General features: G+C 42.3%; 1 protein-coding gene across 2 annotated transcripts in view; it reads right to left on the reverse strand.

Moving 5' to 3' along the window:
- Window positions 1–1,652: 1,652 nt before the first annotated feature.
- The window catches only part of LOC143960195 (hepatitis A virus cellular receptor 1 homolog), a 47,283-nt gene continuing 32,653 nt past the window's right edge, over window positions 1,653–16,282 (reverse strand). The window contains exons 5-7 of one of the 2 annotated variants that reach the window (XM_077468519.1): window positions 15,477–15,585; window positions 9,128–9,164; window positions 1,653–4,958 (exon numbers count right to left, since the gene is read on the reverse strand). In XM_077468519.1, the coding sequence (XP_077324645.1) occupies window positions 4,883–4,958; window positions 9,128–9,164; window positions 15,477–15,585 (222 nt within the window). In that variant the 3' untranslated portion in view covers window positions 1,653–4,882. Of the gene's footprint in view, window positions 4,959–9,127; window positions 9,165–15,476; window positions 15,589–16,282 lie in introns of both variants that reach the window. The other variant, XM_077468518.1, reaches the window with a different exon arrangement.

The following is a 16,282-nucleotide window of genomic DNA, read 5'->3' on the forward strand; positions in this document are numbered from 1 at the left end:
AATTTGTTGTCGGTGAGCAATTCATTGTAATCACTGGTGGAAGGAGAAAGGGATATATAAATGATGACATCCTCAGCATCTCTGTTACAAGGCCTCCTATTGGAAATGTTTTTTTTTTTTTTTTTTACTAATACAGGGTTAAGAGCCTAGTTAACCATCTCTTGCCTCCAAAACCTTATTATTGACTCACCGCTGATCAATAAACTTAAGCCTAGGTTCACATTGACAGTGGGAATGAAATTGTGCGAGTTCCGCTGAACTCGCACAATTTCATTCCTGTATGTCAGTCCTGAATTTGGGGGCGATTGCAGACTTCTGTGTGGGTTTCTGCACAGATGTCTATTGAAATCACCAAAAGTAGTACAGAGACTACTTTTGGGAATCAGTGTGTGGCCGCAAATGCAGCATTGCACTGATTTGGATGGTGCTATTGTCGGCAAAAGCCACCGATTTGACATGTCAAATCGCATGCCAAATGGCTGCTATGTGAATCAGGGCTAAGAGTTGGGTGAGGACTAGGAATGAGTGTCTGTTGTCAACATCATAAACCCTCCTGAGAAATGAACAGAGGTTGCATGTGGACGAGTTTAGAGGGGATCAACTGTACAGAGATAAAATAAAACATGAAATTAAAGCGGGAGTCCGCCGGGAGTGCGCGTTTTTTTTTTTTTTTTTTAAAGCCAGCAGCTACAAATACTGCAGCTGCTGACTTTTAAAATAGTGACACTTACCTGTCCAGCGCGCCCGCGATGTCGGCACCCGAAGCCAATCTCTCGATCGTCTCTCGGGTGCTGCCGCCGCCATCTTGGGTATGGGAATCAGGAAGTGGAGCCTTTTGGCTTCATTTCCCGGTTCCCTACTGCGCATGCGCGAGTCACGCTGCGCAATGAGGATGGACCCGCTGCCTCTGGGATCTGTGTGTTTCCCAGCAGGCAGCGGGGGACTTTCGGAAAGGGGCGTAATCTACGCCCCTTTCCGCAGAGAGCTATCCAGGAAGTGGGTGCAGATACCTGTACTGTACAGGTACCTGCACCCCCCTCCCCCCTGAAAGGTGCCAATTGTGGCGCCGGAGGGGGGGAGGATTCCAATGAGCGGAAGGTCCACTTTAGGGTGGACCTCCGCTTTAAAGTGAAAACCTTAACCTTAATCTTCTCTCTGGTCCTGTGATGTCCTGAGGTCCTTTATTTCCTCCTGCAGTGGCAGATCCTATTATCTAGAGAACGACACCATGTAGTGACGTTGGTACCGTTTTGTGAATCCATTTTCTTATAGGCCTAGCAGTGTTAATTTTGACGTCGAATTTCAATTTAGTTTTAGTTATAGGCTTGAATAAAATTTTAGTTATCTGAATTGTTTTAGTTATATTTTAGTCAAATAAAATGGTGTTAATTGCGTCAACGAAAATGTGTTGACAAAGTTAACACTGGTGCCTAGGGAAGCTTGATGACACTCCCTCAGGGGATGTTTTTGGTGGGTTAACTATACTGAATTTTAGTTTGTGTTCGTGTTTTATAAAATGTACATTTGCCCACCTGGGGTATAAAAGGATGACTATTTCCACATCATGAAATAGCAACAGATGTAGCCTGTCATGGCCAAGCAGTTAAAACTTACAGTAAAATGACACACTTGTAGAAAAAAAAAGACAAGGATTTGTTCATTAGCAACATAATATATTGTAAAAATTTTTGTATTACATATACATACAAATATACTTGTTTTTCCACTTTAGTGCTAATACTTTTTTTTTCTCAGGAGCTTGCAGTCTAATATCTCTGCTACAGTCATATACATGCTCTTGCAAATTCTGAGCAATCCAATTAATGTAAGTAAAACAGTGCACTCAAAAAGACAAATCAGTCACAAGGAAATAGCTGTCTTGGTGGGAATTAACCCAAGGGCCTAGTTACTGCAACAGGAGATTGCTAACCACGTTCCCAATGTTCTGGTTGAGGTGATTGTAGCCATATTAGTGCACTTGTCATGAACAGTACTCAATTGCTGCTGGTGAAATGCTTCAGAAGGCTATATATCCAGAAAGGGCCTGTTTCAGATGGGAGATAAGCTGTGTCTACCTGGCAAAGCTCATAATCCATCTGAGTAAACCCTAAAAAATGGCACTTGCAAGGGGGCACTTGAGGAGCAGGTTCACTTATTATGAAAATCAGAGATATCTAACCATGAACCTCAATGTAAAATCAACTTCAGGTAGCAGCACATAAAAGGATTTTCTGGCTAACGGCTAATATTATTATACACAAAGACACTATCTGACTCTAGATCAGAAATGTATTTAATCAATCTTCCTCAAATAAAAAACTGGAGTCTCCATTTTTTACAGAACAATCCAAATGTACAAACACCTGTCTTATAGACCCTACAAACCAATGTCATGTCCCACTTAACCATGTATTATATTTTTATTGTCCTAAACCACAGTTAAAAACTTGCCATCCATGGACAAAAATTCAGTAATATTAAAGCACCTATGGGATGTATATACATACATACATCAATGTATGATATGCTGGGGATGCAGTACTCCAAGTTGCTTTCTTTAAAGCTAGCTTTACACTAGCCAAAGCTCTAAGCAGCTGCTGTCAGACGTTTCAAATGGCAATCCTGCTGTGTCCTAAATTTTTTGTTGTTTTTCTACCAAAGGGCAATTTATAATTGGACTATGGTGCTGCAACCACGAGCCAAGCATTTGGCTTACAGTTGCAACGTGGACCCATTGAATTGAGTGGTCTAGTTTGACAAAGCATCACGGTCATGGCATGTGAACAGCCTCCACTAGATTGTTCAGCCTTTAGGTGGACGGCTAGGTAGTGGCGGTAAATCCACGGTTCAGATGTCTCTTTCCCACCCCCTTCCCAGCTGCCTGTATGAAAGAGGCCTAACAAGATTATTATTATTATACAGGTTTTATATAGCGCCAACAGTTTGCTCAGCGCTTTACAACATGACGGCAGACATTACATTTACATTACAATTTGGTACAAGAGGAATCAGAGGGCCCTGCTTGTTAGAGCTTACAATCTAAAAAGGAAGGGGCAATTGATACAAAAGGTAATAGCTGTGGGGGATGAGCTGATGGAGGAAGTAAAACGGTGTTAGAAGCAGGATAGGCTTCTTTGAAGAGAAGGGTTTTCAGGGATCATCTAAAGATGGATAGATTAGGGGACAGTCGGACAGATTGGGGTAGGGAGTTCCAAAGGATGGGAGAAGCTCTGGAGAAATCCTGGAGGCGAGCATGGGAGGAGGTGACAAGGGAGCTAGAGAGCAGGTCTTGAGATGACCGAAGAGGGCGGTTTGGTTGGTATTTTGGGACTAGGTCAGTGATGTAGCTGGGGGCAGAGTTATGGATGGCTTTGTAAATTATTGTTAGTACTTTGAATTTTATTCGTTGAGTGAGTGGAAGCCAGTGCAGGGATTGGCAGAGAGGGGTGGAGGACACTGAATGGCTGGTAAGGTGGATGAGTCTGGCAGCGGCATTCATTATGGACTGGAGGGGGGATAGTCTGTGTAAAGGTAATCCAACGAGGAGGGAGTTGCAGTAGTTGAGGCGAGAGATGACCAGGGAGTGAATTAGAAGCTTGGTGGTGTCATTAGTTAAAAAGGGGCGTATTCTGGAAATGTTGCGGAGGATAAGGCGGCATGATTTGGACAGGGCTTGTATGTGGGCCTGAAAGGACAGTTCGGAGTCTAAGGTTACCCCTAGCACCCTGGCATGTGGGGATGGACTGATAGATGTGCCATTGATCTTGACAGAGAAGTCAGGCGAAGGGGTACGTGGGGGAGGAAATATTAAGAGCTCGGTTTTAGATAGATTAAGTTTGAGGAAGTGGTGTGACATCCAGGCTGATATGTCTGTTAGTAGATCAGCGATGCGTGAGGAGATTGATGGGGTGAGCTGAGGGGTAGAGAGATAGATTTGAGTGTCATCAGCATATAAATGGTAGTAAAAGCCATGGGAGGCTATCAGCTGACCCAGGGAGGACGTGTAGATCGAAAATAGTAGAGGTCCAAGGACAGAACCTTGGGGGACCCCAACGGAAAGGGGAGTTGGAGAAGAGGAAGTGGAGTTGTAAGTGACACTGAAGGTGCGATGAGATAGGTAAGATTCAAACCAACGGAGAGTGCAGCCATGGAGACCAAGCAAATTGAGTTTTTTGAGGAGGAGGGGGTGGTCGACTGTATCAAAGGCAGCAGAAAGGTCCAAGAATAAGAGTATGGAATAATGACTGTTGGTTTTGGCTGTTAGTAAGTCGTTAGTGATTTTTAGGAGGGCAGATTCTGTGGAGTGCTGTGGGCTAAATCCAGACTGAAAAGGATCGAGAAGGTTATTTTCAATGAGGTGGTTGCTCAGTCGGTTGTAGACTAAACGTTCAAGGAGTTTGGAGGCAAAAGGGAGTAAAGAGATGGGTCTTAATTTGTTAAGATTGGTGGGGTCTGAGGCCTTTTTATGGTATGGGAGTGCATGTTTTAGAGGGTTGGGGAAGATGCCAGTAGAGAGTGAGAGAATACATCTCATCTGCTTTGACTGAGTAAGATACATCTTACTCAGTCAAAGCTTAATTGTCCCTTGTCTCATAGATCCATGGTTATAAATAATCCACTCTGTGACTTATAGGTCCTTGCTCATCAAATTGAGATCCAGTTGTACATCACAATTATGCTATGAGATAATAAAGATAATAGCAAACCAATTTTTTTTATATCAACACATTTTTTTTTTCTTTTTCTGGGGAAGAACTCACACAGCTTTGTGGGCAGAATAACTGACATTTTAACAGATTGGAGTTAAGAATCAACAATGCATCAAACAACTGACTGAAGTAAACATATACGTATTTGTCAATTATATACAAAATGTCTTATACTATAATGTATAAATATTCTGCTCTGCCTGTGTTTGTGCTGCCTGGAGACCTTCCAGTGTCAGTGTTCCTGTAATCCTGCAAGAGACAATTTAAGAAACTTTTATTAAAGAGAATTTTCCCCTTACACCCCAGAAATTATATAATAAGGGCATGCATCAAGAAATTGTAGCGTTCAGCTGTGAGCTCCCAGTATTTTCTAGTAAATAGAGCAACTCTGCTAAAGTTACAAAGGTCACTCATTTTATTTTATTTTTTTGCATTTAACAAACAGATATAACAAAATGCTTACAATGGTACATTAAACAGATCGGGGGCGTGGTCAAGCTGGTGGCCTGAGCGGACGTTCATGGCGTGAGCTCCGCTCCAGCCTGGGTAATTTATCCGCTTAACACCGGCGATCGGGTGCCTTAATGACCTCACAGACCGGCGGAGACGTTTGGGCATGAGAGGAGGCAAGCACAGTTCCAGAAGGAAGAATTCCTCTGTCCCTGCGCCATCCCCGCAGCGCACGAGGCAGCAGCAGCCTCCCCCTTTTGGCGTCAATATGACGACCCAGACTCCGCCACAGGACCCGACCAATGTGGAGGAGTACAGATTTCAGGCGCTGATGCAGGCTATCTCGGGCTGTAAAACGGCCCTGATGGCTAAAATTGACCTCCTGCAGACGGATGTGGGGTTGGTGCGCCGCGATGTGGACAAGTTCCGAGAGCGGATGGGGGAGGTTGAGCGGTGGGTGGGAGACTCGGAAGATGCCCTCAGAGATCACCGTGCCTCCCTCCATACTCTACAGGTGCGGGCGCTGGAGTCTCGAGCGGAGGACAGTGAAAATAGGAGCAGAAAGAACAACCTCCGCGTGGTGGGCCTGCCGGAGGGAGAGGAGGGACAGGACCCCACAACCTTCGCTGAGCATCTTCTCCGCACTCTCCTACCGGCGGCGGCGTTCTCTCCCCACTACGCGGTAGAGAGAGCCCACAGGATGCCATCCATGCGGGGGCCGCCTGGTGCGCCCCCTCGCACCTTTATTCTGCGCTTACATTAAACAGATCAAAAGGGGACAAAAAGCGAATTTCATTGTTATGCCACGTACACACGATCGGAATTCTCCTTGGAAAAAGCTCTGATGGTTTTCCCGATGGAATTCGGCTCAAGCTGTCTTGCTTACACACGGTCACACCAAATTCCGATCGTTTATAACGCTGTGACGTACAACACGTATAACGCGACCAGAAAAGGGAAGTTCAATAGCCAGTAGCCAATAGCTTCTGTCTCGTAGTTGAATCTGAGCATGCGTGATTTTTGGCGTGTCAGAATTGCATACACGCGATCGAAATTACTGATAGAAAGTTTTTCCCCTGGGAAAATTGGGAACATGCTATCAATTTTTGCCTGGCGGGAATTCCGACATCTAAATTCCAATGGAGCATACACACGGTCGCATTTTCCGATGAAAAGCTCTCATCTGTCTTTTTCTGGCCGGAATTCCGATTGTGTGTACGTGGCATTACAGTTTACATACACATGAAGTGCCTAAAGAGTTAAAAAAAAAAAGCAAAAAGTCTAGCATGACTTGCAAACTCAGATTAATGCTACAAAAGCAGAATTGGAAAAGTATAAACAGCAACTTTTAATTTCTTATATAATAGATTGAAATCTGACTTGGCTAATTTAGAATTTACAAAAAGAGTGCAGTACCAACAAGACATTTAGGAATATGTAGAGGCTACAGTATATGAATTTATAGTGGTTGCAAAGCCTAAACATTTTTTTACCTTAATGCACTCTTTGCATTAAGGTAAAAAATGTTTAGTCATTGGTTTTGGCCCCTCATCCCCCTTATACGTACCTGAGCCCTCCTCTCACTTCCGGGTCTCCCTGGCTTGGCTGGGGCAAGGGGAGTCATTAGCTCCCAGTGCTGTCAATCAAAGCCAGTGAAAAGGGGGTGGGGCCGAGTCCCGCTGTCTGTGTCAATGGAAGCAGAAGCAGGTCTTAGGAGCGTGCACACACAAATGAGCACACACAAATCTGGACAGAGAGGAGGGGCCAGGAGCGCCGGAAGAGGACATTTGGGGCAGGTAAGTATAGACATGTTTGTTATTTTAAAAAGAATAACGTTAAACTGGTAATTTAGTCATAAAAATATCCCTAAATCTATTTTAAAGTTTTGTGGAGACTTTTTCACAATAATATGCTTCAAACACAGATTAGGCTGGATCACATAACTTGGTTCATTTAGTATTTTTCGAGAGATGATAGAAAAACAGGTGTCAAAAAACTGGGAGATCCATGTTATCACAGGTTCCCAAAAGAACTACCTCTATGAAAAAAAAAAAAAAGGTGTAACAAAAAGGACAGGCAGGGGAAAGATGCTGAAAGCAAAAAGCGTTATGCACAATGTAACAAGAACAACAAGAGGTAGCACTGGACAGTGTCATGAATCTGATGTTGTTTTGTCAACTGATGAACTCATGTTATTTTCTAAAGGATTGTCATTTGCACCTAATAATCAATTTAATGTTTTTTGCATCATTCTGGACATTTATAAAATCGTGCAATGATATGAAATAATCAACAGCCCTTACATGGACATGAGAATACTGCTCTCTTTATTTTTTTGGGGAAATACAAGAATTTTAACATATTCAATGGAAATTTCTCAGATGGAATTTGAGATCACTCATTGGTCAAAACTCTTTGGCAGGCTTGAAATTGATTGGAGGCTATAAGCTAATTTTTAGTACTTGAATTTTCTTTTTACATCAGGATCTCTGTATGTGAAAGGCAGCAATAAGCTTGCAGTGTGTGTTCAATCCTCACCAACACATGTGTTCCAGGATCGCCACATTATTGACAAAGGAAAGTGAGGTGAGCAGCAATGTACAGAGGAAAAACTTAACTATTCAGCTGTATTATACTACTCCCTGTGTGCATCTCAAGGTTGAATCTCCAGTTTTGACTGGATATAAATATCTTCTGCATATCTGCACCAGGCCTACCAATGCAGAATGCATAGCAGATCCAGGCTCAATCCACATAGTAATAGTAGTACAGAACTAGTTTTTAATCACCTAAGTATAGTAGACTTCCAGAAAAACATCTGAATACTCCACTGAAGTACAGAACTTATATGTTTAGTGCTTTACTTTTTAAAGGATTTGTAATTCTTTTCTGCCAGCTTTGAAATCCAAACATTGCCTGCCACAGTGCACAATCAGGAGGATTAATCTACTACCTCCTGATGCAGCTTCCTGGACACTAACCTGCAAATTGGACAGTGGAGTTGATGCTGATTCATTGTCCAATGAGCTGAAAGTGGAGAAGTGGAATACAAGGCCAAATTCCTGAACAAGTGGATAAATGCATCATGTGTATGGTTGTATTGATGTGTGTAAATCCTAAGTTTGTACAGAATTACAAATCCTTTGGCGAGAAAAACAGAAAACATATCTGTGTTTAAATGTATTTAGCTGCTTGCCTGAAGTTCTGTTTTAATCATTAGAGGTCTGGATCACTGAGTCTAGAAAATAATCCCAAAGTCAACCTCATATATTAAGAATTTGTAAAGCAGGCAATTAACAAATTATGCCTCTCCAATAATGACACCAGTGAACTTTTCAGATACCTGTAGGGGAGCATTCTTTTCACTGACCACCAATTGGATTTAGGTCTGGACCTTGACATGGACCATTCTAACACATGAATATGCTTTGATCTAAAATATTCCATTGTAGCCATGGCTGTATTTTTAGGGCCGTTGTCCTGCTGGAAGGTGAACCTCCACCCCAGTCTGAAGTCTTTTAAAGAACAGGTTTTCTTCTAAGATTGCCCTGTATTTAAATTCTAAAGGTAATTAGTTCCATTAGATTTTAGTTAGGGGTATCGGAGTAAAGGGGGCTGCATACAAACACACTTTTCAGATATTTATTTGTAAAACATTTTGAAAACCATTTATCATTTTCCTTCTACTTCAAAATGATGTGCCACTTTGTGTTGATCTATCACATAAAATCCCAATGAAATACATTTACGTTTTTGGTTGTAACATGACAAAATGTGGAAAATTTCAAGGGATATGAATACTTTTCCAAAACACTGTATTAGAAAAAAAGATGATTGGTTGATAGACAATTTTTCTTATAAATCAACTTACTAATGTACCATGAGCCATAGATATAATAAATACTAGCAAACCTTGGTGGTCTATATGGTTATGTATGTATTGTTATGTTGGATTTTTTTTCCCGTACCTGGTTTTGTCTTTATTCTTTATTCTGTAGTATCTCCCTGAAATGACACAGAAATAAAATGGCTGTAAATTAAGAGAATTTATATTATATCACACTGTCTTTAACCACTTCAGCCCCGGACCAATTAACAGCCTAAGGACCAGAGGTCTTTTTACAATTTCGCACTGCACTGCTTTAACTGGTAATTGCGCGGTCATGCAATGTTGTACCCAAACGAAATTTTCGTCCTTTTCTTCCCACAAATAGAGCTTTCTTTTGGTGGTATTTGATTGCCTCTGCGATTTTTATTTTTTGCGATAAAAATGGAAAAAGACCGAAAATTTTGAGAAAAAAATATATTTTCTAATTTTTGTTATAAGAAAAATTGAATAAACTCAATTTTAGTCATACATTTAGGGCAAAATTTATTCAGCCACATGTCTTTAGTAAAAAAAAAGTCAATAAGCGTATATTTATTGGTTTGCACAAAAGTTATAGCGTCTACAAACTAGAGTACATTTTCTGGAATTTACACAGCTTTTAATTTATGACTGCCCATCTCATTTCTTGAGGTGCTAAAATGGCAGGGCAGTACAAACCCCCCCCAAATGACCCCATTTTGGAAAGTAGACACCCCAAGGAAATTGCTGAGAGGCATGTTGAGCCCATTGAATATTTTTTTTTTGTCCCAATTGATTGAATAATGACACAAAAAAAAAAAAAAAAAAGTTTACAAAAAGTTGTCACTAAATGATATATTGCTCACACATGCCATAGTTATATGTGGAATTGCACCCCAAAATATATTTTGCTGCTTCTCCTGAGTACGGGGATACCACATATGTGGGACTTTTTGGGAGTCTAGCCACGTACGGCACCCCGAAAACCAATCACTGCCTTCAGGATTTCTAAGGGTGCAAATTTTTGATTTCACTCCTCACTACCTATCACAGTTTTGAAGGGCATAAAATGCCAAAATAACACAAAACCCCCCCAAATTACCCCCTTTTGGAAAGTAGACACCCCAAGGAAATTGCTGAGGTACATGTTGAGCCCATTGAATATTTTTTTGTCCCAAGTGATTGAATAATGACACAAAAAAAAAAAAGTTTACAAAAAGTTGTCACTAAATTATATATTGCTCACACATGCCATAGTTATATGTGGAATTGCACCCCAAAATATATTCTGCTGCTTCTCCTGAGTACGGGGATACCACATATGTGGGACTTTTTGAGAGTCTAGCTGCATACGGGACCCCGAAAACCAATCACTGCCTTCAGGGTTTCTAAGGGTGCAAATTTTTGATTTCACTCCTCACTACCTATCACAGTTTCGAAGGCCATAAAATACCAAAATAACACAAAACCCCCCCAAATGACCCCATTTTGGAAAGTAGACACCCCAAGCTATTTACTGAGAGGCATGTTGAGTCCATGAAATATTTTATATTTTGCCACAAGTTGCAGGAATATTAAGAATTTTTTTTTTTTTGCACAAAGTTGTCACTAAATGATATATTGCTCACACATGCTATGGGCATAAGTCAAATGACACCCCAAAATAAATTCTGCTGCTTCTCCCGAGTACGGGGATACGACATGTGGGGGACTTTTTGGGAGCCTAGCCATGTACTGGACCCTGAAAACCAAGCACTGCCTTCCGGATTTAAATATAAAACGCTACCAAAAAAAAACTGTTAGCGATCGCAGGGATCAGGCCTGACTCTGCGATCGCTGTAGTTATGTGTTTAGTGTTTTGTAAGTGACAGTGATCGATCGATACTGCACTTGGGTGGGCTGGGCAGAGGGGCAAAATGCAGGTGCTAGCAGTTATCTGGGCTGATCCCGCTAACAATGCGTTTTTTTGGAACCCTAAACTGCTGGGGACGGTAGTATAGATCTGATCAGATCAGATATTGATCTGTTCAGACTCTATACCACTAAGGGAGGTGTATGCTTTGCGCGTGGGTGTTAGCGGTACTGGCACTAACCTAGCGCTGCCTGGGGCGACGCAGACCCTGACCCTAAAACCTAATTGATATTACCTTTATTGGGTAATAAATGGTGGGTGCCCTGATGCTATAAAAACCAAACTAACTAACCAGAGTCACCCGTAACACTTATATGGTGATCACTGGTGAAAGAGTTAACTAGGGGCAATCAGGGGGTTCAAATTTTTATTAGGTAGTATATGGGGGTCCCTGGCGCTATATAAAAACCTGACGGGGAACCGAAAAAACTAACTGGCTAACCAGCGTCACCAGTGACACTTATACGGTGATTGCTGGTGAAAGGGTTAACTAGGGGCAATCAGGGGGTTAAAACCATTATTGGTTAGTATATGGGGTACCTAGCGCTATAAAAACCTGACGGCGAACATAAAAAAATAACTAGCTACCTAGCGACACTAGTGACACTAATGCAGTGATCAGAAAAATGATCGCTTAGTGACACTGGCAAAAGGAGGGTGAAAGGGTTAACTAGGGGCAATCAGGGGGTTAAAACAATTATTGGGTAGTATATCGGGGTACCTAGCGCTATAAAAACCTGGCGGTGAACCTAAAAAAATAACTAGCTACCTAGCGACACTAGCGACACTAATGCAGCGATCAGAAAAATGATCGCTTAATGACACTGGCAAAAGGTGGTGAAAGGGTTAACTCTAGGGGCAATCAGGGGGTTAAACCTTTATTGGGGGGTGGTAGGAGGCTACCCTGGACCTAACACTAACTGCCCTGACAGTTTTTACTTTTACAACTGACACTGAATGCAGTGATCAGTAAATAAATGATCACTGCAATCAGTGACACTGTGACTGGGGGGGGGATCGGGGGCGATCGGGGGGGGTTTGTGTACCTATGTGTATCTATGTGTTAGTGTAGTGTTTGGTGCACTTACTTTTAGTCTTCTCCTCGTAGTCCGGTCAAAAAGACCGCCCGGAGGAGAATGACATCACTTCCTCCCTGCCTGTGTATACAATACACAGTGGGAGGAAGCTTCTCATTCGCCAGGAGCGATCGAGAGGGGATGGCCAGAAACCAACTGCCATCCCCTCATCCCGGATCGCTCCTGAAGCGAAACGGACCGCCGCATCCAGCGGGAGGGGGTCCGATCGGACCCCCCACCCGCTGGAAGGCAAGAACGTACATGTACGTGCTTGTGCCTGTACATGCCATTGTGATGACGTACAATGGCATGCGGCGGTCCTTAAGTGGTTAAAGAATGCAAAAGTGTCAAAACTATGATTTTACTTTACTTTCAGGGCTTCTGCAAGGATTTTTGACATCCTAGGCGAAACCTAATTTTGCCACCCCCCCATTGTTTCTCCACCCCTGACTCCACCCCCTTTGCCCTGCCCATGTATATGGTGGAGGTGGCGGAGTGATGATTTCTGTAGCGCCTCTCCACCTATTTCTTCAGCCATGGACCTGCACCTGCGCTTCTGGACCCGGCCTGAAGACAAATAGTGCCGGCACCGGCTTGCTTCCTTATGCCAGCCGTGCTCCGTAGGTATATGGACATTTTAGGGTAGTATATGGACAGTTAGGGTAGTATATGGACAGTTTAGAATAGTATATGGACAGGCTAGGGTAGTATATGGACAGGCACGGGTAGTATATGCAACTCACTTTATCTGTGGACCAGGCCCTGATGTCTGCGGCTGCAGAGACACCTGTGCCAACATCAGGCCGATGGGGTCTCCTCCAGCCCCTCTGCTTCACAGTCAGCTGCCTAGTTCCTGCCCTTGGCTCAAACGGCCAACTGAATGCCCCCCACTGATGTGTGCTTCCAGATAAATAAATAAGTGAAGTGAAGTGAAGTGAATTGAAGGACTCATCTCAGGGGTGCTTGCCACAGCTCGCCCGCCGTACAAACTGCAAAAAGGAAGAAATGGCTGCACAACAAGATGTTGAATATGAGTCCTTTATTAATCCATCCAAGTGACACACCACAGGAAAAACAATAATCAAGGCAGACATGTTTCACACAGTATAATTGCATGATTAAACACATGATACCGTGTGAAACATGTCTGCCTTGATGCCTTGGTTGTCATTTTCCTGTGGTGTGTCACTTGGATGGATTAATAAAGGACTCATATTCATCATCTTGGAGTGCAGACATTTTTTCCTTTTTATAGGTAGTGCTGACCCTGTTTACTATTACCCTTTTTCATGAAGGAATTGGGTATATCCACTGGTGAATAAAATGTCTCTTAAAATGTCTGATTTTCGAATCATCTGTATTTATTGCTCTTAAAACAGGAGTAAAGACAAAAAGCCAAACAGAATGCTAATTCAAAGGAGAAATAGGTATTCCTCCTTGCTCAGCAAAACCGAAAGTGCTCCACATACCTGTCTATGATCTATGGCGATCTTCCCTGTGGGGTCACTGGGTGCTACACAACCTCGTCATTAAAAGTCTTCTGGACGTCTGTGTATTTTTGCAGTAGATTTCCTATTTGCTCCTATTTTGGAGGCTTTCAATTGTAAGGCCCATTTATTATGGGAAGCCCATTAAAAGTTGGGGGAAAAAAGTAATGTTCTTAATTTAGGAATAAGTAGGAATTCTAAAGTGCATGCATGGACCAGTGGAGACACGGCGCGGCTTGCTAGAGGCACTGATGTCTGTCCTCCCCTGCGCATATTTTTTCCCTGGAACCCATATCTGTGTCCGATGGACTCTCTTTTTTCCACCTGACTGTGATTTGAATTAACCTGCATAAGCCTGGACCAGCTGAAGAAGATAGGGCTGTGCTCAGCCATCCCACCTGTCCTGCCTGGATTTGATGTGGAGCTAGCCATATAGGATCTGCTGTGACTTGCAGTCCCACTCCATCTCTTCAGCCATGTGAGTGGATATTGTTTTAATAAATTGTTTTCTGATATATACTCAGAGGCGCCCCTCTCCTTGTTTTTATTCTAGTTTACTGGATCCCGCTTTTGGTTTTCTTGGTGGCTGCCCTAACTGACCCTATGGCATATACTTTTATGAGTGCATGTATGTGTGTACATATATGTCTCTCTATCTTGGCCCTTGGACTGTTGGGTACTACATTCTGAGGTATCTGTGTATTGCGCCTTTTTACTTGTTTTTGCATGGACCAGCGGGGAGACGTTCTGTGGAGAAGCTGTATGGCACCTAGAGAAGATCACTGTGGATCATGGACAGGTAAGCAGGTAAGCCCGCTAGGTGAGGGGGGCCTGCATTTAAAGTATAGCTGTCTTTCTTCAATACAAGTAAGCGAGCGTACATAGATGTGCGTACTCAGCTTTCGGGGGTTATACCGGGATGATGGCCGCAGCTGCAGGCATCATCCCGGTACCGTTGTTTAGAGCAGGCGGTCGGCTTTCCAGGTATAACAACCGATGCGGCAAAAAACCGCTCGGCTGTTATACCGGAGGAGTGGGAGGGGACATCCCACCTCCTGCTGCTCTTCCCGGGCCTCCCATCCTACCGGAAGGCCCGATCGAACATCTGCCGCTTCCAGCGGCTAGTGACAGACTGGAATGAAGCCGGATGTTTACTCGGCTGCCAATGGAGCTGGATTTAAAAAAATATACAGTATTCAGATACACCGTTTCCGGTGATCTGAATACTTTGAAGGGCAAAGGAGGGATTGGAGGTCTTTTAGACCCCTGATCCCTCCATAAACAGTAGCTGTCACCACCTATTACTGTCGCAAGAGATGTTTACATTCCTTGTTACAGCAATAAAAGTGATCATTTTTTTTTTTTTTTAAACACAATTTAATAATATAAAATAAATCCGAAAAAAAATTCAAAGCCCCCCGTCACCACGAGCTCGCTCAGCAAAGAAAGCGGTGTTCAAATCACACATGTGAGGTATCGCCGTGATCGTCAGAGCGAGAGCAATAATTCTAGCATTAGACCTCCTCTGTAACTCTAACCTGGTAACCATAAAAAAAAAAAAAAGAAAGAGTATCCTGTAATATATTTTTATTAAATAAACTTTTAATGGAATAATTAAAAATTATACATAAATTCAATTTGTACACTTTCCTTAACAAATTGCCACTAAGCAATATAGTTTCCTAAAGTGTATAGCCACATCTTTTTTTTTTTTTTTTGACAGTTAAAACCCCTATCAGGTTATCTGTCTGGGCCCTTCTATAAAATGTATATTTCCCTTCACTTTTTCCTAGTGGGGACATCCCTTTCCACTCTATCCCTTACTAAAAAAAGAAACCTTTGTCTTAACATACAATTTAGGCTCTAGTACCTGGCTCCCTTATTGTAATATGCATTTCTTACAATATTTTGATTTTTTTTTTTATTACTTTGGGGACATTCAGTTGATCAAACTAGCACAACGACACAAAAAAATCAATAATATGAAACACTTACAAGTAAACAGAAGTCCCACCATAGACACCAACAGAATAATAAGGACCACAACTCCAGCAATAATTGGGTTAACGTGGTCACTCTTCAGATCCCCTTCCATCTTCACCATCTGCTGAAATACATGACAATTTAATTATAAAGAATATCCATGTATAATCATATTCTATTATCTTTTAGAGAAAAACACTAAATGCAGCTGTGAAAAAAAATGTAAAAATGTCCCCACATGCCAAGTAAATGCCAGAATCATTCACCAGAAATCCACGATCTTATGCATATTAAGGTCTTAAAATCATTTTCTCCCATAAATGGACCAAAAATAATAAAAAAAAAAAAAAAAAAAAAAATTGTGTAATACCATTTAAAACCACTTAATAAAAAACTGCACTCACATTTTAAAACTTTAAAGTCCATGTCTGGGCAGAAAATTTTTTACCCAATTCTCCCCTCCCCCAGCAGGTGGCACTCCTCCACGAACTGGCAGAGGACTATCTCTTGGCACCCTCATGTCCAGGTCATGTCTATGGACCCTGCTCTTCATGATGTCAGGACCTTTGATTGCTAGAGTGTGGGGGTGCAGGAGCTGCAATGATTGGTCTAGATGCAGGGAGGAGCAAAGGATTGGGTAATTATATAAATGAGCAGTTAACCCTTGCACTGCAGGTAACGCCTCATTTAAGAGGTAACATTTTATTTGCCCAGAGTTGGGCTTTAAGGTGGTTGTAAACCCTTACATAGATACCCAGTGAAATGATTGGCTTCAGGTGATACACAGAGATGAAACAAATCCTCCTACAAAAGTTATA

Source organism: Lithobates pipiens, unplaced genomic scaffold (genome assembly GCF_037356315.1).
Source record: "Lithobates pipiens isolate NorthernLeopardFrog02 unplaced genomic scaffold, aLitPip1_a1.2 Scaffold_8, whole genome shotgun sequence".
NCBI lineage: Eukaryota > Metazoa > Chordata > Amphibia > Anura > Ranidae > Lithobates > Lithobates pipiens.